General features: G+C 72.0%; 4 protein-coding genes across 6 annotated transcripts in view; 3 read left to right on the top strand and 1 right to left on the bottom strand.

Moving 5' to 3' along the window:
* Positions 1 to 9,813, top strand: part of LOC134152052 (tensin-2-like) — a 10,016-nt gene extending 203 nt beyond the window's left edge. Inside the window, 22 exon segments of the mRNA XM_062597093.1 lie at positions 118 to 172; positions 257 to 273; positions 276 to 382; positions 939 to 1,003; positions 1,746 to 1,829; positions 1,930 to 2,011; positions 2,014 to 2,044; positions 2,884 to 2,944; positions 3,021 to 3,096; positions 3,354 to 3,483; positions 3,594 to 3,659; positions 3,758 to 3,874; positions 4,013 to 4,819; positions 5,622 to 6,035; positions 6,160 to 6,288; positions 7,195 to 7,287; positions 7,368 to 7,445; positions 7,687 to 7,764; positions 8,195 to 8,363; positions 9,275 to 9,343; positions 9,433 to 9,462; positions 9,578 to 9,813. Of these exon segments, the coding sequence (XP_062453077.1) occupies positions 118 to 172; positions 257 to 273; positions 276 to 382; positions 939 to 1,003; positions 1,746 to 1,829; positions 1,930 to 2,011; positions 2,014 to 2,044; positions 2,884 to 2,944; positions 3,021 to 3,096; positions 3,354 to 3,483; positions 3,594 to 3,659; positions 3,758 to 3,874; positions 4,013 to 4,819; positions 5,622 to 6,035; positions 6,160 to 6,288; positions 7,195 to 7,287; positions 7,368 to 7,445; positions 7,687 to 7,764; positions 8,195 to 8,363; positions 9,275 to 9,343; positions 9,433 to 9,462; positions 9,578 to 9,719 (2,900 nt within the window). The 3' untranslated portion in view covers positions 9,720 to 9,813.
* Positions 9,814 to 10,650: 837 nt separating this feature from the next.
* Positions 10,651 to 20,172, bottom strand: SPRYD3 (SPRY domain containing 3). 3 transcript variants are annotated; one of them, XM_062597285.1, is made up of 11 exons: positions 20,149 to 20,172; positions 18,747 to 18,893; positions 17,848 to 17,923; positions 17,637 to 17,761; positions 17,209 to 17,344; positions 16,669 to 16,857; positions 12,328 to 12,477; positions 12,165 to 12,222; positions 11,779 to 11,898; positions 11,525 to 11,682; positions 10,651 to 11,058 (listed from the first exon to the last, which is right to left on the bottom strand). In XM_062597285.1, coding segments are annotated over exons 1-11 (1,296 nt in total). In that variant the 5' UTR covers positions 20,151 to 20,172; the 3' UTR covers positions 10,651 to 10,923. The 3 variants fall into 3 exon arrangements, with proteins under 3 accessions (XP_062453269.1, XP_062453268.1, XP_062453270.1); XM_062597284.1 differs by having other exon boundaries at positions 10,654 to 11,058; positions 11,519 to 11,682; XM_062597286.1 differs by lacking the exon at positions 20,149 to 20,172 and adding an exon at positions 20,075 to 20,140 and having other exon boundaries at positions 10,654 to 11,058; positions 11,519 to 11,682.
* A 1,008-nt stretch (positions 20,173 to 21,180) lies between these two features.
* On the top strand, positions 21,181 to 23,671 carry IGFBP6 (insulin like growth factor binding protein 6). The gene is made up of 4 exons (XM_062597357.1): positions 21,181 to 21,511; positions 22,427 to 22,548; positions 22,665 to 22,784; positions 23,225 to 23,671. The coding sequence occupies exons 1-4, from the start codon at positions 21,244 to 21,246 to the stop codon at positions 23,345 to 23,347; spliced, it is 633 nt and encodes a 210-aa protein (XP_062453341.1). The 5' UTR covers positions 21,181 to 21,243; the 3' UTR covers positions 23,348 to 23,671.
* Positions 23,672 to 23,755: 84 nt separating this feature from the next.
* On the top strand, positions 23,756 to 26,053 carry LOC134152185 (uncharacterized). Its single transcript, XM_062597345.1, has 2 exons — positions 23,756 to 24,378; positions 25,225 to 26,053. The coding sequence occupies exon 2, from the start codon at positions 25,227 to 25,229 to the stop codon at positions 25,890 to 25,892; it is 666 nt and encodes a 221-aa protein (XP_062453329.1). The 5' UTR covers positions 23,756 to 24,378; positions 25,225 to 25,226; the 3' UTR covers positions 25,893 to 26,053.
* Positions 26,054 to 26,101: the final 48 nt, after the last annotated feature.

Here is a 26,101-nt window from a genome sequence, read left to right as displayed (position 1 = left end):
GTGCGTGGTGCGGCCGCGGGGGTGGGGGGGGGGGCCGGAGCACCTGGGGCGCGCTCGCCGGAGAGCCGGAAGCGGCCCTCCCCTCCCAGCGCCCCGGGCCCCCCCCCCTCCCCGCAGGCTCGTTCAGACCTGTCGAGAAGCGCCGCGACATGCGCTCCGCCGAACCGCTCAGGTGAGGGGCGCCTGCGGGGGGGGGGGGGGGGGGGATGGGGGGGGGCCCGGCGGCGCTGACGCCCCCCATCCCCTCCCCCCACCCAAAGGTGCAGGAGTTCGGCTGCCGGACCTGCACGCGCCGCCGCTGGACAAGCTCTGCTCCGTGTGCAAGGCCCTGGAGGGCTGGCTGCGGGCGCAGCCCCAGCACGTCGCCGTGCTGCACTGCAAGGCGGGCGCCGGGGGGGGCGCTGGGGGGGGGGGGGACACGGCTGCAGGGGGGCTGGGGGAGACAGGGAGGGCACGGCTGCAGGGGGGCCGGGGGCGCCGGGGGGATGGGGACTGGGGTGGGGGGGGGGGGGGGCACGGCTGCAGGGGGGCCTGGGGGCAATGGGTGCCGGGGGGGCAGGGCTGCAGGGGGGCTCGGGGTGCCGGGATAGGGGGGGCACAGCTGCAGCGGGGGGCTGGGGGCGCCGGGGGGGACACGGCTGCAGGGGGCTGGGGAGGCTGGGAGCGACAGGGAGGGCACAGCTGCAGGGGGCCTGGGGGCGCCGGGGGGGGGGGGGCACGGCTGCAGGGGGGGCTGGGGGCAATGGGTGCCAGGGTGGGGGGGGGGCACGGCTGCAGCGGGTGATGGATGCAATGGGGCCACACGGGCGCCAGGGTGGGGGGGCCACGGTGGGGCTGCACAGTCTGGGGGGGCACCTGGAGGGGGGAAGGAGATGGCTGGGAGCGTCGGGGGGGGGGGCCTGACCCACACCCCCGTGTCCCCCCCCCCCCCCCCCCAGGGTGACAAGGGCAAGACGGGTGTCATCGTGGCCGCCTACATGCACTACAGCAAGATCTCAGCCAGGTCCGGGGGGCTATAGGGGGCTGTAGGGGGCTATAGGGGGCAGGGCTGGGTGTGGGGGGTGGAGGGGTATGGGGCACGGGGGGGCCAGGGCGGGAGGAGGGGGTCGGGGGGCTCTGGGGTGGGGAGGGGGGCAGAGGGAGGTATGGGGGCATGGGGGGTACAGGATGGGTGGGGGGGCTGGGGGAGGTTATGGGCGTGGATTTGGGGCTGAGGGGGTCGGGGAGGGAACAGGGGGTCTGGGATGGGGGGGTCAGGGGAGTTATGGGGTGGGAACAGGGGATCTGGGATGGGGGGGTCGGGGGGGCTCTGGGTTGGGAACGGAGGGTCATGGGGGGCCCTGGGGTGGGAACGGGGGTCTGGGATGGGAGGGGTCACAGGGGGGCTGTGGGGTGGGAACAGGGGGTCTGGAATGGGGGGCCATGGGGGGGCTCCAGGGTGGGAACGGGGGCTCTGGGATGGGGGGGGGTCATGGGGGGGCTGCAGGGTGGGAACAGGGGCTCTGGGATGGGGGGGTCATGGGGGGGCTCCAGGGTGGGAACGGGGGGGTCTGGGATGGGGGGGTCATGGGGGGGCTGCAGGGTGGGAACAGGGGCTCTGGGATGGGGGGTCATGGGGGGGCTCCGCGGTGGGAATGGAGGCTCTGGGATGGGGGGGGCGGGGGGCTGTGGGGTGGGGGGCAGGGTCTGCGGGCACTCGGGGGTCCCGGGGGGGGCTGTGGGGCACCCTGACGCCCCTCCCCCAGCGCCGACCAGGCCCTGGGCACCCTGACGATGCGCAAGTTCTGCGAGGAGAAGGTGGCGGCGGCGCTGCAGCCCTCGCAGAGGAGGTGGGCGATGGGCGCTCGGGGGGGGTCGGGGGCCCCAGGGGGGTTGGGGGGGCAGGGTGCTCAGCGCCTCCCCCCCTACCGCGTCCCCCCCGCCCCCCAGGTACATCAACTACTTCGGCGGGCTGCTCTCGGGGAGCATCAAGATGAACAGCAGCACCTTGTTCCTGCACCACGTCCTGGTGCCCCGTCCTGCCCCGCCTTCGAGCCCGGCGCCGGTGAGCGCCTCCCCGGCCTCCCGCCCGGCCTCCCGCCCGGCCTCCCGCCGCCTCCCGCCGCCTCCCCTGGCCTCCCCCAGCCTCCCACCGCCTCCCCCGGCCTCCCGCCGCCTCCCCCAGCCTCCTGCAGCCTCGCACAGCCTCATACGGTCTCGCACAGCCTCCCCAGGCCTCACCTGGCCTCGCCCGGCCTCGTATGGCCTCGCCTGGCCTCGTGCAGCATCGCACGGCCTCCCTCGGCCTCGCGCAGCCTCCCCCGGCCTCGCCTGGCCTAGCCCAGCCTTGCACAGCAGCCCCACGGGGGGTGGGGGGGGGGGCACTGGCTGGGCAGGGACACTCGCACGAGGCTGTGCGATCCACCGTGCAAGGATGCTCGTGCAAAGCCATTTGCTCGTGCAAGGCCGTGTGCTCGTGCAAGACTATGATTGTGCAAGGGTGCTCATGCAAGGCTGTGCTCATGCAGGGATGCTCATGCAAAGCCATGTGCTTGTTCAAGGCCATATGCTCATGCGAGGCTGTGCGCTTGTGCAGGGATGCTTGTGCAAGGCCATATGCTTGTGCAAGGCCATGCGATCGTGCAAGGGTGCTCATGCAAGGCTGGGTGCTCACGCGAAGTCATGCTTGTGCAAGACTGCACACCTGTGCAAGGATGCTGGTGCAGGGCCCGGTGCTCGTGCCAGGACGCTTGCACTGGCCGCACACGCACGCCGAGGGGGCTCGGATGGGTGGCCCTGGCTCGGCGGGGGGGGGGGGGGGCTGGCCTGCGTGCACGGGGGGGGGGCGTTTGGCCCCCATGCAAGGCTGCCCCTCATGCAAGGCTCACGCCTGCCCCCCCCCAGGCTACCAGCCCTTCCTGAAGATCTACCAGTCCATGCAGCTCGTCTACACGTCGGGCGTCTAGTGAGTACGGCCCCAAGGCCCGGCCGGGGGGCGCCGGGGCCCCCCACCCCTCACCGCCCCCCCCCTGCACCCACAGCAGCACCTCCGGTGCCGGCACCCAGAGCCTCTGCATCACCCTGGAGCCCGCCCTGCTGCTGAAGGGGGACGTGATGGTGAGCCGGGCGCCTCAGCGTGCTTCGCACGTGGCTGCGCACGCACGGGGGGGGGGTCATGCGCCCACGCGGCTGCGCGTGCACGGTGCTGTGCGTGCGTGCACGGAGCTGCACGTGTGTGCACGGTGCTGCACGTGCATGCACGGCGCTGCACGTGCATGCATGGCGCTGTGCATGTGTGCACAGTGCTGCACATGCATGCACGGTGCTGTGCGTGCACCCACACACCTTGCACACCTTCCCCCCCCCCCCCCCAGGTGAAATGCTACCACAAGCAGAGCCGCGGCCCCGACCGCGATGTGGTTTTCCGGGTCCAGTTCCACACCTGCACCATCCACGGCTCCCAGCTCTGGTTCGGCAAGGACGAGCTCGACGAGGCCTGGCAAGGTCTGGGGGTGCGGGGGGGTGCGGGGGGGGGAGGGTGCTGGGGCGCGCGGAGGGGAGGGGGCACCGGTGCCCTCCCCAACCCCCCCGCAGCAGCTCCCCGTCGCCCGCAGACGAGCGCTTCCCCTTCGACGCCGCCGTGGAGTTCGTCTTCTCCTCCGGCCCCGAGAAGATCAGAGGTGAGGGCGGGGGGCAGGGCCGGGGGGGGGGGGGGGGCATCGCCCCTCCCCGGGGCGGGCACCCAGGGGCGGGCACCCAGGGGCTCCCGGTCGCCCAGGCTGGGACGCCGTCCGCAACAGCCCGGCCGTCACCGTCGACTACGGCATCTCGGACCCGGCCGTGCGCTGGGACTCCTACGAGGGCTTCAACGTGCGCCACGAGGACAGCCTGGAAGGTACGCCCGGACGCCTGGGCCCCTGGCCCGCTGGCGGGCTTCGGGGGGGGGGGGGCGGGAAGGAGGGGGGAGGCGGGGGGCGTTGCAAGCCGAGCAGCCGGCAGCCCGAGCCGCAGGGTGCCCCGTGCTCGCCCGCAGAGCTCTCGCACACCCGGGGGCCGCTGGACGGCAGCCCCTACGCCCGGGTGCAGAAGAAACGGGCGCCCGGTCCGTGGGGGGCCGCCGCCGCCGCCGCCGCCGCCCCCGCCCCGAGCCCGGCGCCCGGCAGCGGCCCCCCGGCGCCCGCCGAGCCGAGCCGCCCGCCGCCCACCGCCGCCGAGCGCCGCGACCTGGAGCTTTTGCTGGGCGGCTTCGGCGAGCCGCCCGCGCCCGAGGCCGGGCCCCCCGCGGGCTCCCCCGCCGCGGCGCCCCGCTGCTCCTGCCGCCCGGGCTACCTGCCCGCCGGCGCCGCTAGCCCCGAGGGCTCACGGCGGCGGCGCGCCGACGGCACCCTGGAGCGCCGGCGGCCCGGCGCGGGGTGCCCGGGCGGCGGCGAGAAGCGGCGGGCGCAGCGCTCGCTCTCGGAGGGTTTGCAGCCCCGCGGCACCGGGCGGGAAGCTCCGGGCTACCGGGCGCAGCCGGGTGGCTACCGGGAGGCGCCGGCGCTGGAGGAGCTGGCGCCGCTGTGCCCGTGCCGGGATTGCCGGGGCCGCGGCGAGGAGCTGGCGGCCGCCGCCGCCGCCTTCTACGGGCTGCGGCTCGAGTGGGGCGCCGAGGGCCGGGGGGCCGGTGGCCACCCGGCGCCGCTGGCCCCCGGCGAGGGGCTCGACGGCACCGTGTGCCCCCGCTGCGGCCGGCCCGGCCCCTCCGAGCGCTCCGGCGAGCTCGGTGGCTACGAGGCCCTCGGCTTGGAGGCCCGCGAGGGCTACCGCATCCCCGGGCGGCCGGACCCCCACGCACCCAGCGGTGAGGGGCGGCCGGGGGCTGCGGGCCACGGCGGGGGGGGGGTAGTGGCCACAGAGGGGCTAATGAGGGTCTGGGGGTGGGCTAGTGGCCATGGAGGGGCTAATGAAGATCTAGGGGGGCTAGTGGCCATGGAGGGGCTAGTGAGGGTCTGGGGGGGGGGCTAGTGGCCACAGAGGGGCTAATGAGGTTCGGGGGGGGGGCTAGTGGCCACAGAGGGGCTAATGAGGGTCTGGGGGGGGGCTAGTGGCCACAGAGGGGCTAATGAGGGTCTAGGGGGGCCTAGTGGCCATGGAGGGGCTAATGAAGATCTAGGCGGGCTAGTGGCCATGGAGGGGCTAATGAGGGTCTGGGGGGGGCTAGTGGCCACGGAGGGGGCTAATGAGGGTCTGGGGGGGGGCTAGTGGTCATGGAGGGGCAAATGAAGATCTAGGGGGGGCTAGTGGCCACAGAGGGACTAATGAGGGTCTGGGGGGGGGCTAGTGGCCACGGAGGGGCTAAGGGGGGGGGCTATTGGCCATGGAGGGGCTAATTGTGGCCTGGGGGCTAGTAGCCCCTGGGGGTGAATGGTGGGCTCAGTGCGGCGGCAGTGGGGCTATTGGGGGCTTGCCGGAGGGCCAGTGGCTACAAAGGAATTGCTGGGGTGGGGGGGGATGTGCAGTGGCCACGGCAGGGCAATGGGGCTCCAGGAGGGGCTAGTGGCCAAGAGGGGACTCCTTGGGGGTGGGGGCTCCTGGAACGGCTGTGGCTAGCAGCAGGGGGGTAGGTGGCTAGTGAGAACCCCCCACCCTCCCTGTACCCGCAGAGCGGCGGAGCCCAGGCGAGGGGGGCCCGTGGCGCGAGACCCCCGACAGCCCCAGCTCGCCGCAGGGGGCCGGCGGGTGCCCCGAGGTGCCGGAGCCCCCAGGCTGCGGGACCCCCGGCCCCCCGTCACCTGCAGAGGCGGCGGCGGGGGCCACCGCGTCCCCGACACCCGCCTTCCCCCTGGCCACGGCGTACTACGAGCCGCCGGCCCCGCGGCCCCCCCTGCCCGAGAAGCGGCACCTCTGCGAGCGCCCTTCGCCCCCCGAGCGCGGCCCCTTCGCCCCCGAGCTGGCGCCCGGCGGCTCCGGGGGGGGCCGGGGGCCACCCGAGCCCCGGCCGGAGGCGCCCGGGACCGTCAAGTTTGTGCAGGACACGTCCAAGTTCTGGTACAAACCCGGCCTCTCGCGGGACCAAGGTGTGGGGGCAGTTTTTAGTTTTTATTTATTTTTCTGTTTGGGGGGGGGGGGGCCGGAGGGGCCCAGGCGTCCGGGCTCAGGTGCCCCCCCCTCCCCACCCCCCCCCCGTCTCGCTGCCTGCAGCTGTCGCCCTGCTCAAGGCCAAGGAGCCGGGCTCCTTCCTCATCCGCGACAGCAATTCCTTCCAGGGCGCCTACGGGCTGGCGCTCAAGGTGGCCGCGCCGCCCCCCAACTGCGTCACCCACAGCAAGGGTAAGGGACCCCCCCACCCCACCCTGCCTCGGCACCCTTGGGTGTTCATGTGCCACCCCCTCCCCGGGGGGTCCCGCACCCCTGGGTGCACCCAGACCTTCCCCAAGCCCCCTCCACCCTGGGCGCCCTGGTGCACCCAGACCCTCCCCAACCTCCTGACTCCCCCCCCCCCATGGGGACCCAGACCCTTTCCAAGCCCTGATAGCCCCCCCACAGGCACCCAGACTCTCCCCACCCACTCCCCTGGGCACCCCAGTGCACCCAGACCCTCCCCAAGCTCTAGCACCCACCCATCCCCCGCCATGGGCACCCTGGGGCACCCAGATCCTTCCCAGGCCCTGATACCCTCCCCCCTACAGGCACCCAGACCCTCCCCACCCACCCCCTGGGCTCCCCAGTGCACCCAGACCCTCCCCAAGCTCTACCACCCACCCACCCCCCGCCATGGGCACCCTGGGGCACCCAGACCCTCCCCAGGCCCTGATACCCTCCCCCCTACAGGCACCCAGACCCTCCCCACCCACCCCCTGGGCTCCCCAGTACACCCAGACCCTCCCCAAGCTTTAGCCTCCCCCAGCATCCCCAAACTCTGCCCAGGCACCCCCAGTCCCCCGCCCCCAGCATCTCCCTACACTCTGAGTACCCCAAAGCCCCCCAGCACCCCCGAGCCCCTGGACCACCCCCACGGCCCCCAGCACCTCCCACACCCGGTGTCCCTGTGCCCCCCCCCATGTCACCAGACCCCTCCGCTTGTCCCCCCCAAATGTCTCCTCCTCGAGCCCAGGGCATCCTGGTGCCCCCCTGCATGCCATGCCAACAGGCAGAGCCAGGCAGGGGCCCAGGTGTCCGGGCCCTTTTGGGGGGGGCACTGCTGAGCCCTGCACCCTTCGCCCCCCCCCCACCCAGGAGACCCCCAGGAGCAGCTGGTCCGACACTTCCTCATCGAGACGGGGCCGCGGGGCGTGAAGATCAAGGGGTGCCAGAACGAGCCCCACTTCGGTGAGGGGGGGGTGGGATGCTGGGGGGGGTGCCCCGGGTCCGGGGTGCCCCCTGACAACCCCCCCCCCCCCCCCCCGCAGGGAGCCTGCCTGCCCTGGTGCTGCAGCACTCCATCACCCCCCTCTCCCTGCCCTGCGCCCTCCGCATCCCCAGCAAAGGTAGGTGCCGGGGGGGGGGGGCAGCACCACCCCCTCTCCCCCCCAGCATGGGGCAGCCAGCCCCCCTGGTGTGGGGTGCCCCCCTCTTGTACCCTCCCCAGCACCTTTCTCTTGGGGGGGGGGTGTTTCCTTCTGCCCCCCCTGTCACGCCCTCCCCGAAGCTGGGCAGGAGGGCCCAGGCATCCTGGCGAGGCGGGGGGGACGGGGGGGGGCCCAACCTGTGTCCCTCCCCCCGGCGCAGACCCGCTGGAGGAGAGCCCGGAGGTGCCTGTGCCCCCCAACATGAGCACAGCCGCCGAGCTGCTGCGCCAGGGCGCTGGTGGGTACCGGGGGGGGGGGGTACTGGGATGGCAGGGCTACTGGGATTGGGGGGGGGATACTGGGATGGGAGTACCAAGATGGTGGTACTGGGATGGGGAGGGTACTGGGATGGGGGGTACCAGGATGGGAGCCTTGGCCAGAGAGTATCAGGACAGGGGCTACTGGGGGGGGGAAACCAGGCTGGAGGTACTGGGATGAGATACTGGGAGAGGGATCCTGGGGGGGGGGGGGGTAGTGGGACAGGGGGGTGCTGGGAGGGAGGGCTAGCAGGAGGGCGGTACTGGGCCGAGGGTAACGGCGGGGGGGGGGGGGGGGGGGGGCCTGGGAGGTAGAGGCGGGTGGTAGCGGGATGGTGGGAGGAGGGGCGGGCGGGGGGGGGACGGGCGCAGCCCCCCCGGGCGCCGGTGGCAGCCTGCGCCCGGCGGCAGCCTGCAGCGTGCTGTACCTGAGCTCGGTGGAGATGGAGTCGCTGACGGGGCCCCAGGCCGTGGCCAAGGCCGCAGGCGCCGTCCTGGCCTCCCGCCCGCGCCCGCCCGCCTGCACCGTCCACTTCAAGGTGGCCGCGCAGGGCATCACCCTCACCGACAGCCAGCGCAAGTGAGCGACCCCCCCCCCCCCGCAACCCCCCCCCCCGCCGGCACCGTCCTCGGGGCACCACCCTCCCCCCACCCTCACCCCGGTGCCACCACCCCCTGGGAACCAACGCCCCCAAAACCAGCACCATCCCCTGGGTACCACCAACGCCTGCGCACCAACATCCCCCAAAACAGCATCATCCCCACGTACCACCATCCTTAGGTACCAACACCCCCAAACCCAGCATCATCCCCTGGGTACCACCATCCCCAGGTACCATCATCCCAGGGTACCATCATCCTTTGGGTACCATCATCTCCCCACTCCCAGCATCATCCCCTGGGTACCACCACCGCCTGCGCACCAACACCCCCCAAAACAGCATCATCCCCAGGTACCACCATCCCCAGGTATCACCATCCTTAGGTACCAACACCCCCAAACCCAGCATCATCCCCTGGGTACCACCATCCCCAGGTACCATCATCCCAGGGTACCATCATCCTTTGGGTACCATCATCTCCCCACTCCCAGCATCATCCCCTGGGTACCACCAGCCCCAGGTACCATCATCCCCTGGGTACCATCGTCCTTTGGGCACCAACAGCCCCCCAACTCCCGGCATCATCCCCTGGGTACCACCAGCCCCAGATACCATCATCCCCTGGGTACCACCATCCCAGGTACCATCATCCCCTGGGTACCACCAGCCCCAGGTACCACCATCCTTTGGGCACCAACACCCCCACTCCCAGCATCACCTCCCCCTCGGGACAATCGTCCCTGGGTACCATCGTCCTCTAGGCCCCAAATCTGCCCTCCCCCATCCCAGCATCACCCCCGAAGCCCCATCAGCCTTGGGGGGGGCCCTGGCAGCGCTGGGGGGCACCGCCTGCCCCCCGCTCAACCCCCGTCCCGTCCCCCCCCCCCAGGCTCTTCTTCCGGCGGCACTACCCCGTCGGCAACGTCACCTACTGCAGCACGGACCCCGAGGACCGCAGGTACCGTGTTGGGGGGGCGGCGGGGGGGGGCACAGCCTGGGGGATGCTCGGCTAATTAGCACCCCGCTAACGAGGCTCTGGGCCGGCAGGTGGGCGAACCCAGACGGCACCACGTCCAAGTAAGTCCAGGACGGGCGGCGCATCCCTGGGGGGGGGGGTGCAGGCGGGGTGGGGGGGGGTCCCCAGGGGGGTGCCAGGTGTCATCCTCCCGCCCCCACCCTCCCCCCCCGCCAGGATTTTCGGCTTCGTGGCCAAGAAGCCGGGCGGCCCGTGCGCGAACGCCTGCCACCTCTTCGCCGAGCTCGACCCCGAGCAGCCGGCCTCGGCCATCGTCAGCTTCATCACCAAGGTCATGCTGGGCACCCACCGCAAGTGAGGGGGCCCTGGTGCCGCCCCCCACCCCTCGTCGTCCCCCCCCCGCCCCAGGCGACAGAGGCAGCGTGCAGAGGGACCACCAGGAATTTGGGCGCAGGGTTTTTTTTTTTGGGGGGGGGGGGGGGGCACAGGGCTGCCAGGACGCCTGGGCTCCCCGAGGAAGGGCCGGGCGCCAGTGCCCGCTGCCCCCCCCCAGTCGCCCCCTTACTAAGGGGGAGGGCAGTGCCCAAGGCCAGCCCCCCCCCCCGCAATGCCGAGGTCGGGCATCGCCTGCCCGCCGGGCGCTAATACAGCAGAGAGTCTCTATTTTTGTCTAAGAAAGGATTTATATGAGCTTTAGTCAGACGTCTCTAATATATATATACGTGTATATATATATATATTATGTATGGGGGGGGGCACCGAGCTATATCGCGATGTCGGGGGGGGGGGGACGCGGGACCCCTTGTCTCCTCCTCATCCGACCATGTGCAAATGCCAACAGAGAAAACCACCGTTTCGGAGCCTCCTTCTTCCGGCGCCCGCCTGCCCGGGGGGGGGCCGGACCCTGCCGCTCGCTGCCCCCGGCGCGGGTACAGCGGGGCCGGGGAGGCTGGGGGGGGGGCAGGCAAGGTTCACCCCCCACCACCACCGTGTACACACACCCCGTGGGGCAGCAGCTGGTGCCTGGGGGAAGGAGATGGGGGGCACTGCCCCTTGGGATGGGGGGGGCCCAGAGGGGCATTTTACATTCACAAAATTGGGGTGGGAGGTAACAGCGACACCAAGAATTGGGGGGGCGGGGGGGGGAACAGGACCCTTAACTCTGTCCCAAGGTGGGACAGAGTTATGCCCCCCCACACCTTGTGGGGGCATGGGGGGGGGCACCGTGGGGTAACCGTGGCTTGGAGGGGGGAGGCCCAAGCGGGGTAACCGTGGCTTGGAGGGGGGAGGCCCAAGCCCTTCCAAAGGGGCACCAGGGGGGCAGCAAGGGGCCCAGGGTGGGGGGGGGGATTAGGGACCCCCCCCTGCAATAACACAGGGGGACAAGTGGGGGGGGGGGTGCCCCAACGCCAGGGGCCACGGGGCAGAGGCGTTAAAGTGCGTGGGGGGTGGCGGGAAGGGGGGCGGCACCGGAGGGTGGGGGTGGGAGCAGGCAGGGCCGTGGGGCACCTGCTTCACCAGTGCCCCCCCCGGCTCCCCCCCCCCCCCCCCCCGCCCCGGGCCTAGCCGCTGAGCGGGTGCAAGTCCACCTTGACCTTCTCGCCGCTGCTCAGCATGCCCACGGTGGGGAAGTACCCGCCGGCGGGCACCACCGCGTCCTTCTTGCCGATGATCTTCCCGTTGCGGGTGAAGAACACCTGGAGGCAGCGGGTCGGGAGGGAGTTGGAGCATCCGGGGCGCCGAATCGGGGCTCCCCGGCCTGCCCCCCCCCCTCCCAGCACCTTAGGGGTGGGGGAACGGGCGGGCAGCGGTGCCGTTACACCCCCCCCCACCCCCCCCCCCGGCACCAGGCTCCGACGTGCCCCACGGATGGGGGCGGCCGGGAGGAGCCGTGTCCCAGCGCCACCGGAGGGACCCCCCCCCTCCCCAGGCCAGGCTGTGGGGTGGGAGACGGGGGCCCGATCCTGCCCCCCCCCTCACCCCCGTGGGGTGGGCGACGGGAGACGGGGGCCCGATCCTGCCCCCCCCACCCCCGTGGGGTGGGCGACGGGAGACGGGGGCCCGATCCTGCCCCCCCCCACCCATGGGGGTGGGCGGCAGGAGACGGGGGCCCGATCCTGCCCCCCCTCCCCGCCCCAGCCCTGGCTGAGCTCTTACCACCACCTTCTTGCCTTCGTGCTCCTGCTCCATGTCCTCGCCGTCGTATTCCTCCTCCTCCTCTTCCTCCTCCTCCTCCTCCTCCTGGTGCAGGTACATGACGTTCCGGACGCCGCGGGGCTTGGCTCTCACGTCGGCCGTGTCGCAGGTGTCGTCGCTGTCACCTGGGAAGGGGCAGGAGCGGCGGGATGGAGCGAGGGGCTCGTGGGGGGGGGCAGCACGGGGGCCCGGCGCCCCCCCCCCCCGAAGGCCCCACGCACCTTCGCTGTCGAGGATGTAGTCGCGCGGGAACATGATGCCGCAGCCCATGATGTCGCCCTTGTAGCAGCGGGGCCCGAACGGGTCGCCCACGCCGCTGCCGTGGAAGATCTTCCCGTCGTCTGGGAGGGACGCAAAGACGTCACGGGGCCCGGACGGAGGGGACCTGGTGCCACCCCCGCGCCCCCCCCCCCTCCCCGCCCCCGGCCCAGCGGCACGGGAACGGCGCTGGCTCCCGGGGCCGCGATGCCGAGAGGAGGTTTCCGGGAAGAGGAGGAGGCGGCCGAAGGGCAGCGCCGGCCCCGGCCCTGAGCAAGCACCGGGGACCTCCCCCACCCCACCCCTCCGAACGCCTCTGGGGTCATCCCGGGGGGCGGGGGGGGCTCACCTGCGTGGTAGGCCACCGAGCCCCTGCTCCAGCCGGGGTGCCGGTTTTTTGGGTAGTCCTGGGGCAAAGAGAGAGGAGGAGGAGGAGGAGGAGGAGGAGGAGGAAGGTCACGGCTCGGTGGCCCGGACGCCGGGCCCCCCCCCCGCCTCGCGCCCCCGCTCACCTTGCGGGCCAGGCCCAGGGCGATGTAGCACTTCTCGCCGGGGTCGATGATCTCCACCTCAAAGTAGTGGCTGCGGGTGCTGAGCGGGTGCCGGGCTTGGGCCAGCCCCACGTCGATGATGCTCTTGCCCTTGCCCACGTACTCCAGGAGCTGGAGGGGGGGGGGGGGGAAGGAGGCAGCGGAGGGGTATCAGGGATGGGGGGTGGGGGCAGGACAGCGCGGCCCCCACCGGGGCGAGAAGGCAGCTTGCCGGCTCCTCGGCCGCGTTTAGGGCCCCGGCTCTGCCCCTCCGCAGCGATGCCGGCGGCACCCCAGGGTCCCCCGCCGGGTGCAACGCGGCTCCGAAGGACGTGGCTGCGGCCCCAGGGGCACCCTGGATCGGCACGAGAGGCGTCAGGGCCCCCCCCCCCCCCAACCACCCAGCCCCGGGCCGGGAGAAGGGAGCGGGTCCCAAAGCGGGTCCCATCCCGGCCGTGCCGGGGACAAGGGGAACCAGAGGGACCGCAGGTCCCCAAAGCGCCCCACGCCCCGGGGAACGGAGCCGGGTGGGTGGGGGGCGAGGGAAGCCACGGGGCGCCCAAGGGGCCGAGGGTGCCGCGGCCACCGCGCAACCGGGGACGGGGAAGGTGGGGGGGGGACACACGCCGCCGCCTCCTCCCGGGCCCGGCGATGCCGGGAACCCGGTGGGAATTTCCGAGCGGGGGTTTTTTGGGAGGCCGGGATGTTTACGAGGCCCGGGACCGGGCGACTTCACGCGGCGAGCCCTGCGTCACGAGGTTTGCTTTGGCCAGCGCCCGCATTCCAGCCCGGCCGCGCCGCGCCGCGCCGCCGGCAGCTTTTGTTTCCTGCCTCCGCCGGGCCCGAGCTTTTGTCTGCCCCAGCGCAGCTGCACGGGGAGGGGGGTGGAAAAAAAAACCCACAGCGGGTCCGCCGAGAGCCGCGAAGCGCCCTCGGACGCCCGCCGTCCGCCTCCTCGCGCCCGTCGGGGCTCAGCCCGCTGATCCCCCCCGACTCCCCCTGGTTTGGGGCAAAGCGCCGGGGGCCGGAGGGAGCCGGAGGGTCCGGTCCGGATCGCCTCGCTCTGCCGTGCCTTGGCTCCGGCGCCGCCGGGGTCAGCGGTTTTGCATTTTTCCGCTCGCTCGGCCCCAGCGTTCTCGTGCGCCGCGAACGCCCAAAATAAAAAAAAAAAAAAGAAAAAAAAAAAAAGAAAGAAAAACCTCCCTGCGCAGCTCCGGGGGAGACGCCACTGTTTAGACGAGGCCGAGGGCTGACCCGATCCGACGGGCAGCAAACTCGGCAGAGGAACGTCCAAAAAAATGTTCCCCTGTCGGAGAGGAGGGGAAAAAACAAAAAAAAAAACACCCAAAGGAGCAAAATGTTCTTTAAATAAATTAAAAAAAAAAGAGAGAGAGATTGAAAACTGGCTGTTCTGCAAAGCTCCGGCGAGTTGCGCCGCCTCTCGAGGAGCCGCGCGAGCGGGGCGGCGGGCGAGGGGACGGGACGCCGGAGCGGCCCCTCTCCGCCGGCCCAAAGCGGCCCTTTCCGAGCGGCAGTTTAATCACGCTAACGCACATAACTCGCGTTCCTACCCGGCCGCTCTCATTTCCTGCCAGCCCGGAGCCGGACGGGCAGCGCCGAGGGCGTCCAGGGACCCCCCGGTGGCATCAGCCCCGGCGGGTCTCCGCTAGCACCGCTCGGCGCCGGGACGCGGCTCCGGCCCGCGGCGGATAACCACGAGCCGCGCTCGGAAAGGCCAGCCGCGAGCCGGGAAAACCGCTCGCACGAGGCTCCCCGGTGCCGGGCACCCGGCGGAGAGGGGAAGCAGCCAGCCCGGGGGGCGAGCACGGTCCTCCTCCCCTCCCCGGTGAAAACACTCCCTGCATTAAAAGCGGGGGAAACTGAGGCACAGAGCAGGGCCACCCGGCCCGGGCGGCCCCGGCCAAGCTAAGCGGCCCCGAACGCCGCTCGCTCTGCCCTCGCCCCGGCCCTCCAGCCCTTCCTCCACAGCCAGATGTTGTCCGCAGCGACCGGGGGAGGATGGAAAAGGGCCCCGGGCCCAGGATTGCAGATTCGTCCCAGGCGCGGCGCCGGGATCGGCGAGTTCAGGCCGGGCCAGGCCGCGGCTCGGCTCGCCGCACACCCTCGCGCGGAGCCGGCCCTCGCCGCAAGGCCCCGGCCGCGCTCACAGCTGCAAACTCTTAAGACTTGGAGGGGTTTCGAGGTTGGGCTTGTTTTCGCGCAGCGCTCGGCTAGATGGAAGGGGCTGGCGGAGGCAGGGCCGGCTCCCCGGGGTTGGGGGGGGGGGGTTGCCGAGCCGGCACCGGCCCCCGGGCACGGCCGGCGCCTCCTCCGCGCTCGGGGTGCCCGCTGCCCTCTTGCAAAAATCACTTTGGGGCTCTCGCGGGGCGCGGAAGAGCGGGGACGACAGGGACGCGATTAGACCCTGCCCCGTTTTATCCGCAGCTCCCCGGCCCTTACGGCCCAGAAGCACCGCCGGGAAAAGGCTCCGAGCCCCAGCCCGCACCAGCCCCACGGCGGGTCCGAACGCGCCCCACGGTCAACGCGCTGCGGCCAGGAGGCTCCCGGAGCTCCGCAGGGCGGCCCCGATCCCGCGAAGCGGCCGCGAGCCCCGGGGAGCCGCGGCCGGGCGCCGTCGGGGCTCGTTTCCACCCGGCGCTACGCGCACGTTGGCCTTCCCCGGGCGCACGTGAGCGGCCGGATGCCGGGCTCGGCCGAGAGGTGGGAACCAGCTGCTTTCTGTCGCTGGTCCGCGCCCTCCCCACGCAACACGGACGTCATCGCAGCCTCCGGCCCCGCCGGGCTCCGGGCAGGCGACGGGGGCGCTTGGCGGTTCCCCTGCCCCGCCAGCTCCCCCGGCGCGGCTCGTGGCGGCACGGTGCCCAAGCCCCCAGCCCCGGGCAAGTTGACCCGAGCTCCCGGCCCAGCGGAGTCAGCTTGTCCGAGGAGCCGCAGCTGGGCCAGCGCTGGGTGGAGCGGGAGAGCGATGCAATTCCTGGAGCCCTTCCGAGCTCTCTTCCTGCTCGGCCCCAGGGACAGGCGGCCCCGGGAAGGCGGCCGAGATGAGCCAGCAGGCTCACGCGCTCCCGGAGCTCCAGTTCGGCCCCGGAGGCATCGGCAGACAGAAGTGGTGTTGGTCCAAGGGAGGGGCAGGCAGGAGCAGAGGAGTCAGGACTCCTGGGTTCGGCTCCCAGCTCCGGGAGGGGACAGGAAGCTTTCTAGCTAGCGAGGGAAAATACACCAAGATCCGCAGCAGATAAACAAGCGGCAGGCCCGATCGCTCAGAGCTGCAGACGCTCCGTCCACGGGAAATGACCCATTTTCACAGCTCGGGAGCGCTTCCAAGCAGAGCTGAGCCCAGCACGGAAAGGCAGAGGAGACACGCAGCCGCAGGACGCGGGGTTTAGCCTCTTCCTGGCAGAGCCAGGGGCCGTGCGAGCTCTCCGATCCGGCCCCGCCTGCCCTCCTTGCCGTCCGTTCGCCCTGCTCACGCTTAGGCACCACGGGGAAGGGCAGAGCTGGGCTCTCTGGGCAGCTGGAGCCAGCTTAGGGCTTTGATGGGTCTGGGTAAAGGCTGGCACCACTCTGCCCCAAGCAAGGCTAAAACCACACAAACGCCCGGAGGATTTTGGAGGACCGGTAGAAAGATCACGCAAGGCCCTAAGCCCTGACCAACCTCCAGTCTGCCGCATGCCAAAGCAGAAGCTTTCAACCTGCAGCTCCAAGCAGACCTCGAGCAGCAACAGAGCAGCGTCGCCTTCCTTGGCTCGTGCCGGGAAGGGACGAGGCCCCAGGACTCGGCTCCAAGCCAGCGCCTCGCTGAGGATGCTCAAGGCCTGCTCTGTCGCAGGCGCTTCCCCACGCCTCCCCCACGGCGCTCTCACCGCCGGTTCCTTGCTCTGCTCAATAGCCCGGCGGGACGCCGGGTTCGCCCGGCGCCAGGGGCACTGGGTGCTGCCAGGGACTCTGGCACGACGGCAATAGGGACAGCAGCAAAACAAGCTACCGCAGCTGGGAGGAGAGATGACTAGAGACAGATGTGCTCCCCGCAGAGCCCAGACGTGCTCGGATTTGCCCTCTGACGGCACCACGTAATCCGGCTGCCTCCCAGCCGCAGGCTCGAGTAAGGAGATTTCTGATCCTGTCGCGCTCCAGAGAGTAGGGCCAATCCCTCCGAGGGCTCCCGAGTCCTTCCCAGCGCAGGGGAAGATGTGAATCCCGAGCACACAGAGGGGTCAGCGAGCTCCCGTCTTTGCACCCCATCCCTCGGGGCAGGGGGAAAACCAGAGGGAAGGCCCCAGCGCCGGAGGCCGGCTCACTCACCGTGCCGCACACCTTCACATCGTGCAGCCGCCCCCACTCGTCCTCGTAGCTGTCCACCATCATGATGCTGTCGTCTTCCTCGGTGCCCAGCTCCGCGTGGAGGTGGAGCCGGACCTCCTCGCCCAGCGAGTGCATGCCCACGGCCGGGAAGAGCCCGTCGGGGGACAGCGGCATTATGGTAGAGCCCACCTGCAGAGGGAAGGCAGGAGGGTCCGCACCACGCAGCCAGCCCGGGCCGCGGGGCCCGCTGTTTCAACATCTCGTTCGCTCCTGGGAGCTCAAACCTTCACCCTAGACAGCAAAGTCGGGGGGAAACCGGTGCGTCCACCCCGTGTGACTGCAAACAGCTGCCACCCACGAGCCCAGGGACAGCAGCGACTGGGGACAGCGCGGGGACACCTCACACTGCCTCCACGGTGCGGACTCTGATGGCACCGCCACAGCTTCGCCACGCGCCCCAGTTCAAAGCAAACCCTGGCCCCAGCGGACTAAAAATCAAGAGCAGGAGAGGGCCCAGCAGAGGAGCCCCGTGGCTCTCACCCTCTTCCCGTTCTTCGTGAAGAAGATCTGGGCCGTCTGCACTTCGAAGGAGACCAGCTCGATGCCGCAGCCAATGCGGTCCCCGGAGCTGCACTTGGTGCCAAACTGCCGGCCCTTGGCTCGGCCGCTGTAGAGCCTGCGGGGGTCGGAGGAGCAGTATCGCACCGGACACGGCCCGGCCCGCGGACGGGCGCAGCCCTTCCCGGCACGCGGGGAGATGCTGGATCGCGTTTTGCCCCATTTTTCCCCTGATAACGGCAGCAAGTGCAAGGGGCAGACGCAGCCCCCCTCCCCGCCCCCCGAGCCTCGCTGGTGCCAGCGAGGAAGTTGGCTAGATCTGTTCTCCGTCCCCAGGCCGCTTCAGAGGCCACGGACAACCCCCAGCCCGCTCCCTGGTAGAGGCTCCGGTCCCGGTGGCCCTCACTCACTTCCCGTCATCCGCATGGTACGCCACGGAGTCAGGCAGCCAGCCCGGCTGGTGGTCCAGGCTGTAGTACTGGGGCACGAGGCCCACGGCAATGGTCCCACGCACGCCGCTGTCCACGATGGACACCTGCGAGGCGACACCAAGGAAGTTCTTCGAGCCTAGCCGCGACGCGGTGGGCGCCCGGGACCGATGCCCACGGCGAGGTGACTCACCTCGAAGTAGTTGTTGTCTCTGGTCAGGGGCCGCGGAGCAACGTAGCAGCCGACTTCGCCCGAGTTCCCATGGTAACTGCAGGGGACAACGCGGGAGCGTCGGTCACCCGCTCCAGCTTCGTGCGGGACGCGACGGGACCGACAGGCAGCAGGTAGGAGATGCCCCTGACCCTTCCGCTTTGTCCCAGCGCCTTCCCAGCCTGCTGAAGCGCCTTGGGGTGGCTGAGCAGGGATGTGGCAACGGGACAAGCGTCTGCTCTGCAAACAGAGCTAAGAGGAGGAGGAAGGAGAAGCCAGGCCCTTCAGCAAGCGCTCCCAGGCAGACGCCCACATCGCTCTTGCTCCCAGGAGACCCCACCGCCCTCCACCAGCACGTTCCCCTGGTGTCCACCACGAAGGAAAGCATCTTCCCTCCGCCGGGTGCTGCAGCTTGGCCCGTTCAACCACCCAGCGGGCACCGGCAGGCCCCAGCCGCTCGAACGAGCTGCAGAGCCGAGGGCTCCACGCGCCACAGGCGCCCATCACCTCTGCTTCGCGCCCAGGCAGACCACCACCCTCCTCCTCCCCTCGCAGCCCCAAACTGGGGCACCCGGAACAGAAACCCTCCGTCTCGCTCCGGGGAACCTCGACACCCGGCGCTCCGCACCTGCAGGAGGAAGGAGGCCTGGGCGGGGGGGGGACACTCAGGCCACCTCGGAGCTCTGCTGACGCGACACCCAGGGGAGATGGCGATCAGGGGCCAGGGAAGGCCGGAGCCACCCCAGCGCTGGCCAGCAGCAGCTTAGAAACGTCGCTCCGCGGCTCCGCAGCGACGGCGAGGGGAGCGGACGGCCCCGCCGGCCCCACCTCCGCCCGCCGTCGGCTCCAGCCCCATTCCCAGCACGCCAGCCCGAGGCTACCTGAGGGTGTCCCCGTCCACGAGGATGTGCTTGAACCTCTCCTGGTAGCGGACGGCTCGCACCTCGCGGATCTCCCGGATCCGCCGCCTCCAGTTCAGGAACCTGTAGTGCAGGTTTAAGTCATCCATCCCGGTAGCGACAGTAAACCTGCCGGAGAGGGGAACAGGCGGAGTGAACCCCTCTCGCCTCCAGGCCCTCCCGCTCCGGCCCCCCTGGGACTGCCCCACCGCCACCCCCCAGCTCAGCCCGCACCAGCTCCCACTCCCCCGGCACGGCAACGCCAACCACGTCTGTCCGTCCGTCCGTCCCCACCTCCAGCACCCGCAGCTCAGCCCTCCCCCAGGCGCTGAGCCCCAAAGCCAGCGCAGCTTGACCCCCAGCAGCCCCACATGCCTCCCCAGGCACCCCGCTCCCCTCAGCCCTCCATGAGGGCCCACAGGGCACCCCCTGTCCCCACCCCACATCGGGCTCTCCCTCCCAAAGCCCAGGCTCGCTGGACCCCCATAACTGGGCTGCCAGCCCCCTCCCCCAAAAAAGCACCCCCTGCACAATACCTGGGCTCCCCCATAACTAAGCCCCCATGCCCAGGCCACCCACACCCGGGCTCCTTCATAACCCCCCCTGCCAGGGCCCCATCCCCTCCATATCCCCCCCACAAACTGCCCCTGCATCCTGCTCCTCAGCTCCCCCATAGCCACTCCCACCCCATAACAAGACCCCCATAACCAGGCTCCCAGGTCACCCATAATTATCCCCATCCCATAACAGCCCCCACCTCCTCCTAACCACCCCCACCCCATAACTGCCCCCACCTCATAACTGGGGCCCCCAGCTCCCCCATAAGCCCCCCACCTTATAACTGGGGCCCCAGCTCCCCCATAACCGCCCCCACCCCATAACTGGGGGCCTGGCTCCCCCAGTAACCGCCCACACCCCACAATCATCCCCACCCCATAACAAGGGCCCTGGCTCCCCCACAACCGCCCCCACCCCATAACCGGGGCCCCCAGCTCCCCCATAACCATCCCCACCCCATAAGTGGGGCCCCAGCTCCCCCATAACCATCCCCACCCCATAACTGGGGCCCCGGCTCCCCCCATAACCATCCCCACCCCATAACCGGGGCCCCCAGCTCCCCCATAACCATCCCCACCCCATAACTGGGGCCCCGGCTCCCCCCATAACCATCCCCACCCCCTAACCGGGGCCCAAGCTCCCCCATAACCGCCCCCACCCCATAACCGGGCCCCCGGCTCCCCCCCTAACCGCCCCTCACAGCCAGCCCCCCAGAGCCGACCCCGCAGACGGGCCCCCGGCGCGGCCCTCACCGGCGCGGCCCCGCCCGCCCCCTCCATGGGCGCCCGCGCTCCCGGCCGGCTCCCGGCCCCGCCGCCCCACTCACATCCGGGACCTCGCGCCGCGCTTCCTCCTCCTCCTCCTCCTCGCCCCGCCCCCGCCGCGAGGCTCGGCCAATCGCCTCCCGCCGCGCCCCGACTGACGGCTCGCCGCGCCAATCGCAAGCCGGCGGAGAGGGCGGGGAGGCGGGGCACGGCGGGGTGTGTCGTCAGGGAGGGGGCGGGGCCGGGGCGCGCCGGGTGAGGGCGCCCCCTAGGGCGGGGGCGGCGCGGTGCAGGGGCCTGGCGGGGGGGCGGGTATGCCCGGGGTGGGGGGCACTGGGGGGCATGCACTGGGGGAACTGGGGTGTGCACTGGGGTGTGCACTGGGGGATCTGGGAGCAGTGCACCAGGGCACCGTGGCTGAGCACTGGGAGAACTGGGGCTGAGCGCTGGGGGAACTGGGGTATTGTACTGGGGGCATCGTGGCTGTGTACTGGGAGAACTGGGGCTGCGTGCACTGGGAGAACTAGGGCTGTGTGCTGGGGGGAACTGGGGCTGTACCCTGAGGGAACTGTGGCTGTGCAGTGGCAGGACTCGGGCTGTGCACTGGGCGCACTGGGGTGTGCACTGGGGGGAACAGGAGTGGTGCAGCAGGGGGAACTGGGGTACTGCACTGGGCACACTGGGGTGTGCACTGGGGGGAACTGGAGCGGTGCAGCGGGGGGAACTGGGGTACTGTACTGGGCACGCTGGGGTGTGCACTGGGGGGGAACTGGAGCACTGCCCTGGGGGCACTGGGATGTGCACTGGGTCTGCGGCGCAGCCGGGGGGGGGGGGAGCTCCGCGGCATGTGGGGCAGAGCGACCCGGGGGCAGCGGCTGGTGTGGGGCAGGGGGGGCACCGGGCGGCGGCGGGAGCTATGTGGGGCGGGGGGAGCACGGGGCCGGGGCGGGCAGCGCCGGACCCCACGGCGGGCGGCCCCGCCGGGGTGCCGGAGCCCCCCCGGGGCCGCGGCGGCCCCCCCCGGGCCGGGCGCACCTGGGGCGGCCCGGGGCAGGTCGGGGGCCGGGCGCGGTACTTAAGGCGGCGGCGGGGCCGGGCGCGGGCAGAGCGGGCGGCGGCGGGGCCCGGTGCGCTCCGGTCCCGGTCCCGGTCCCGCCATGCACGCGGGCTGCTGGCTCGTGTCGGCGCTGCTGCTGGCGCCGGCGCCCTGGGCCGCGGCGGCCGCCGGGGGCGGCGGCGGCGGCGAGGCGGCGGCCCGCGGCCCCGGGGAGCCGTGCGGGGTTTACACGCCGGGCTGCGCCCGCGGGCTCCGCTGCATCCCCCGCGCCGGCGAGCGCGCCCCGCTCCGCGCCCTGCTCCGCGGCACCGGCGTCTGCCGCGCCCTGGCCGCCCGCGCCCGCCCCGCCGCCACCGACCCCCCCGCAGGTGAGCGGCCCCCGGCCCGTGGGACCCTCGGGACCGCCGGGCAGGGACCGGGTGGGCCCCGTCGGGGCGGGATGGGAGCACCGGGGGGAGCCCCATCCTCCGGAGGGAGCCTCGGACCCCTGGGGAGGGACCGGGCCGGCCCCGTCGGGGCGGGATGGCGGCACCGGGGATCCGGGGGGGAAGGGAGATGGGGGGCTCAGGGACCCCACCCACCCCCGGGGGAGGGATCGGGACACCACCGTCGGGAGAGGGGACGGGGCCACCGGGGCATCCCCGTACCGCCTGGAGGCGGGGGGGCGTCGGGAGGGGATGGGGAGATCCGGTATCCCCGGGCACCCCTACACGTCCGGGCAGCCCCGGCCCCGGGGGAGACCGGGGACTCGCCCCTACCCCCCACACACACCCACACGGCCCCGGGGTGGGGGGGCTGTCCTAGCCTCCGGGGGGAAGGGGGGGTCCTCATATCCCCGAGGGAAGGGACGGGGGACCCCCATGTACCGGGAGGGGAGCGCTGGAGGAGGGAAAGGAGGGGGGACCTGGGGGGACTCGGGGACCCCCATGTCCGCGGCTTGGGGGGGAGCAGGGACCCCCCCCCAAAATCGCTGGAGTCCGGAGACCACGGCGGAGGGGCTGCGCAGTGGCGGGGGGGGGGGGGGGGGAATGCTTTGCCGCTGCCCCCCGCCATGAGACAGCCCCCTCTTTCTTTCCCCCCCCCCCGCTCCCGGCTGCACTGGGGCGGGGGGGGGGGGCTCGGGGCAGCCCGAGTGCTCGGCGCTGCGCACGGCGCCCGGGCCGCCCTCGTGCGGCCGCAGGAGGGGCTGCAACCGCGGGGGGGGGGGGGGGGCGCCTCCAGCGCGGGGGGGTCTCCCCCTATTAAAGGGGGTCAGGGCTGACTTCCCCCCCCTTGCCCCATAGGGGACAGCGCCAAGGAAGGGCGCAAGCTGCCCCCTGCCACGTCGGAGCCGCGGCCCCCCTCACCCCCCCCCAGGGCTCGCGAGCGGCCCCCCCACGCTGACAGCCGGCAGGACCTGGAGACGGTGGGTGCCCAGGGGCAGGACGGGGACAAGTTGGGGACAGCAGGGGGGGGCGGGAAACGACAATTTTGTCCTGTCCCCCCCCCCGCCCCCGGCTGACGCCCCCCCCCCCCCCCCAGGCGCCCTGCCGCATGCACCTGGCCGCCGTCATGCAGGAGCTGAAGGCCTCGCTGTACCTGAGCGCCGAGGACATCTTCATCCCCAACTGCGACACCAAGGGCTTCTACCGCACCAAGCAGGTAGGGCGGCCCCGGCGGAGCCCCCCCCGCCCCGCGCCGGGCCTGCCCCGCACCCCCGTTTCCCTAGGTGTGGGGCGTCCTGGCGCGTGGAGCACCCAGGGCCTCCCCGTGCCTCGGTTTCCCCAAGTGCGGGGCGTCCTGGCGCGTGGAGCACCCAGGGCCTCCCCGTGCCTCGGTTTCCCCAAGTGCGGGGCGTCCTGGCGCGTGGAGCACCCAGGGCCTCCCCGTGCCTCGGTTTCCCCAAGTGCGGGGCGTCCTGGCGCGTGGAGCACCCAGGGCCTCCCCGTGCCTCGGTTTCCCCCATGCCTCGGTTCCCCCCTGCCTCAGTGTCCCCAGGGCTGGGTGGCCACGTGGGGTCTGCACCGCCCCTCCCCGGGGGGTCTGCATGTCCCCCCCCCCCCATCCCACCCCACTGATGGTGGCTCCCCCCCCCCCCACAGTGCCGGGCCTCCAAGGGGCCGAAACGCGGGCAGTGCTGGTGCGTGGACAGGACGGGGCACCCGCTGGCGGGCACCGAGGGACAGGAGGGGGGTACCCGCTGCCCCCCCGGCGGCCCGGCCTGAGGGGCGCCCCGGGCGCCGGGCCGCAGCGAGGGGGGCGGAGGGGGGGACCCCCCCCACCCCCGCACCGGGGCAGGCAGCGCGCTGCCCGCATGGAGCCGGGCTGGGGGGGGGACGCCCCGAATTTCCCCCCCCCCCTCCTTCCCCAACGGGGCTGCTGTGGGGCCCCCTCCAAATCACGGGGGGGAGGGGGCCGAAACTTGGGGGACGCGGTGGGGCCCGGCCCCCAAAGGAGGTGGGAGCGGGAGGGGCGGGGGCCCCGCGGTGGTCCCCTCCCTCCGAACCGCGCCGGGCCGCGACTCCGAAATACAGCTCGACTTTGGGAAAGGCCGCTGCGAGCGTGGGGTTCTTTACGCCGAGGGCCGCGGGTTCGAGGCTGCTCCCCGCCTGGTGGGGGTCCCGCCCCCCCAAAACCCCTCCATGACTGCCCCGGGTGTCCTAACTGCCCCCCTACAGCCCCCCAGAACTGACTGACCCTTAACTGCCCCCCAGAGCTGCCCTGTACGCCTCCTATCTGCCCCCCGCAGGCCCCAGAACTGCCCTGTGCCCCTTAACTGCCCCCCAGAGCTGTTCCATGCACCCTTTAACTGCCCCCTACAGCCCCAAATTGCTCTCGCAGCCCCCTAGGGCTGCCCCATGCTCTCTTAACTGCCCCCCACAACCCCCTCGAGCTGCCCCCACAGCACTCACAAATGCCCCTGCACCCCCTAACTGCCCCCGTGGCCCCCTAGAACTGCCCTTGTGCCCCCTAACTGCACCCAACAGCCCCCTAGAACTGCCCCTGCACCCCTCAACTGCCCCGTGACCCCTAACTGCACCCTGCAGCTCCCCCGAACTGCCCCTGCCCCCCCCATAACCGCCCCTGTTCGCCCCGCCCCTTCCGGGCCCCGCCCATCCCTCAGACCACGCCCCTCCACCTCTGGCCCCGCCCCGTCCTCCTGGCCCCACCCCTGGCCCCACCCCGCCGTTCTCGCGGGCAGCGGGAGGCTCCGCCCCCGGCAGTGGGAGCGGGAGCGGAGGCGGCGCGGAGCGCGGTGAGGGGCGGCGGGGGCTGGGGGCACCGGGGGTGGGGGTCGGGCCCCACCAAGGGGGACTAGGGGGCACCGAGGGCATCGAGCCCCACGGCGAGGGGCTGGGGTGCACCGGATGAGTCCGGGCCCTATGGCGGGCTGGGGGTGGGGGGGCGGAACCAGGCCCCATGGCCGGCTGGGGGGCACTGGGGGGGGAGCAGGTGTCTGGACCCTATAGCAGGCTAGGGGGGAGCAGGGGGTCTGGGCCCTATAGCAGGCTGGGGTGCACAGGAGGGTGCAGGGGGTCTGGGCCCTATAGTAGGCTGGGGGGGGAGCAGGGGGTTAGGCCCTATAGCAGGCTGGGGTGCACGGGGGGAGAGGAGCAGGGGGTCTGGGCCCTATAGCAGGCTGGGAGCCATTGGGGGGGGAGCAGGGGGTCTGGGCCCTATAGCAGGCCCCATGGCGGGCTGGGGGAATGACCAGGGGGATCAGGCCCCACGGCAGACTGGGGTCACCGATGGGGGGAACCAGGTCTGGGCCCCATGGCGGGCAGGCGGTGGGGGGGGAGCCAGGGGGACTGAGCGCCGTGGTGGGGCAGGGGGGATGCCAGGCTGAATAGGCGGCTGGGGAGCACTAGGGGGACTGGCCCCGTGGGGGGGCTGAGGGGTTCCTGGGGAGGGGTCTAGGGGGTCTGAACCCCCTAGCAGGCTGGGCGCCACCCAGGGGCTGGCCCACTGGTGGCTTGGGGGGGGGGGCACTAGAGAGGTCCGGGGCCCCACAGGAGGGCGTGGGGTGGGCACCGCCCGGGCAGGGGGGCGATGCCAGGTGCGGGGCAGATGCCGAGCCAGGTGGCCGCGGGCGCCGCTGCAGGGATGGCGACGGCGGAGGAGCGCGAGACGCTGCTGGCCCTCCAGCGCGCCCTCCCCGACGAGCAGTTCCAGGCCTTCAAGTACCTCCTGGAAGGGCAGATCCCGCTGAGCCAGCTGCGCCCCGCCACCCGCCCCGACCTCTGCAGCCTCCTGCTCCAGCACTTCCCCGGCCAGGCCCTGCGCAAGACCGGCGCCGTCCTCCGCCAGCTCTCCCGCTTCGACCTCATCCAGCGTTTCCAGCTCCCCGGCACGGAGGACGTCCTCGGGCCCGCCGCGGGCTCCTCCGGCACGAGCGCCGGCGAGGACACGGCCGCGGGGTGGGCTCTGCCTGCCGAAGCCGGGCGTCCTCGCGGCTGCGGTGCCCCGTCTTTCTCCCCAGCAGGAGAGCAGAAACTGTTGACAGAGAAGGACCTCATGCAGGTGGCCCAAAAAATGGGCAGGGAGTGGCAGGAGATGGGGATCCAGTGCCTGGGGCTGGAGAAGAGCCGCCTGGACCAGATCCGAGAGGACAACCCCAACAACGTCGTGATGCAGATCTTCGAGATGCTCCGGGAGTGGCGCAGGAGGGAGAAGCAGCACGCCACCGCCCCGCGTCTCCACGCCTGCCTGGCCGGAGCCAACGTGGACCCCGAGGTGCTTGCCTTCCTCCAGAGCATTGGGGGCATCTGAGGGGCACCACAGCGGGGTGGGTGAGCGGGAAGCAGAGCTGCAGTCGGAGGGTCTTGGGGCAAAGCCGAGATCTCGCCGAGGCAGTGAGGTGTCTGGCCCTGCCCTCCCTTGCCTGGCCTTTTCGTATTGGAAACGGAACAGTAAAAGTATATTTTTTCCTACCCTTGTAGACCAGCGAGACATCCTTGGGGTCTCCCACCCCACCGCAT

Source organism: Rhea pennata, chromosome 29 (assembly GCF_028389875.1).
Source record: "Rhea pennata isolate bPtePen1 chromosome 29, bPtePen1.pri, whole genome shotgun sequence".
Lineage (NCBI taxonomy): Eukaryota > Metazoa > Chordata > Aves > Rheiformes > Rheidae > Rhea > Rhea pennata.
This window is presented reverse-complemented; position numbering and strand designations above follow the sequence as displayed.

What these genes read in the sequence shown, in the direction of transcription:
- SPRYD3 (XM_062597284.1), bottom strand. An exon ending in TCACGAAGAACGGGAAGAGG is followed by an intron (nt 16,858 to 17,208) that starts GTGAGAGCCACG and finishes TTCCCTCTGCAG; the next exon opens with GTGGGCTCTACCATAATGCC. An exon ending in CCCTGGGCCTGGCCCGCAAG is followed by an intron (nt 12,223 to 12,327) that starts GTGAGCGGGGGC and finishes TCTTTGCCCCAG; the next exon opens with GACTACCCAAAAAACCGGCA.
- LOC134152185 (XM_062597345.1), top strand. Translation starts at nt 25,227, where the DNA reads ATGGCGACGGCGGAGGAGCGCGAGACGCTGCTGGCCCTCCAGCGCGCC.
- IGFBP6 (XM_062597357.1), top strand. Translation starts at nt 21,244, where the DNA reads ATGCACGCGGGCTGCTGGCTCGTGTCGGCGCTGCTGCTGGCGCCGGCG. An exon ending in CGCCACCGACCCCCCCGCAG is followed by an intron (nt 21,512 to 22,426) that starts GTGAGCGGCCCC and finishes CTTGCCCCATAG; the next exon opens with GGGACAGCGCCAAGGAAGGG. An exon ending in GCTTCTACCGCACCAAGCAG is followed by an intron (nt 22,785 to 23,224) that starts GTAGGGCGGCCC and finishes CCCCCCCCACAG; the next exon opens with TGCCGGGCCTCCAAGGGGCC.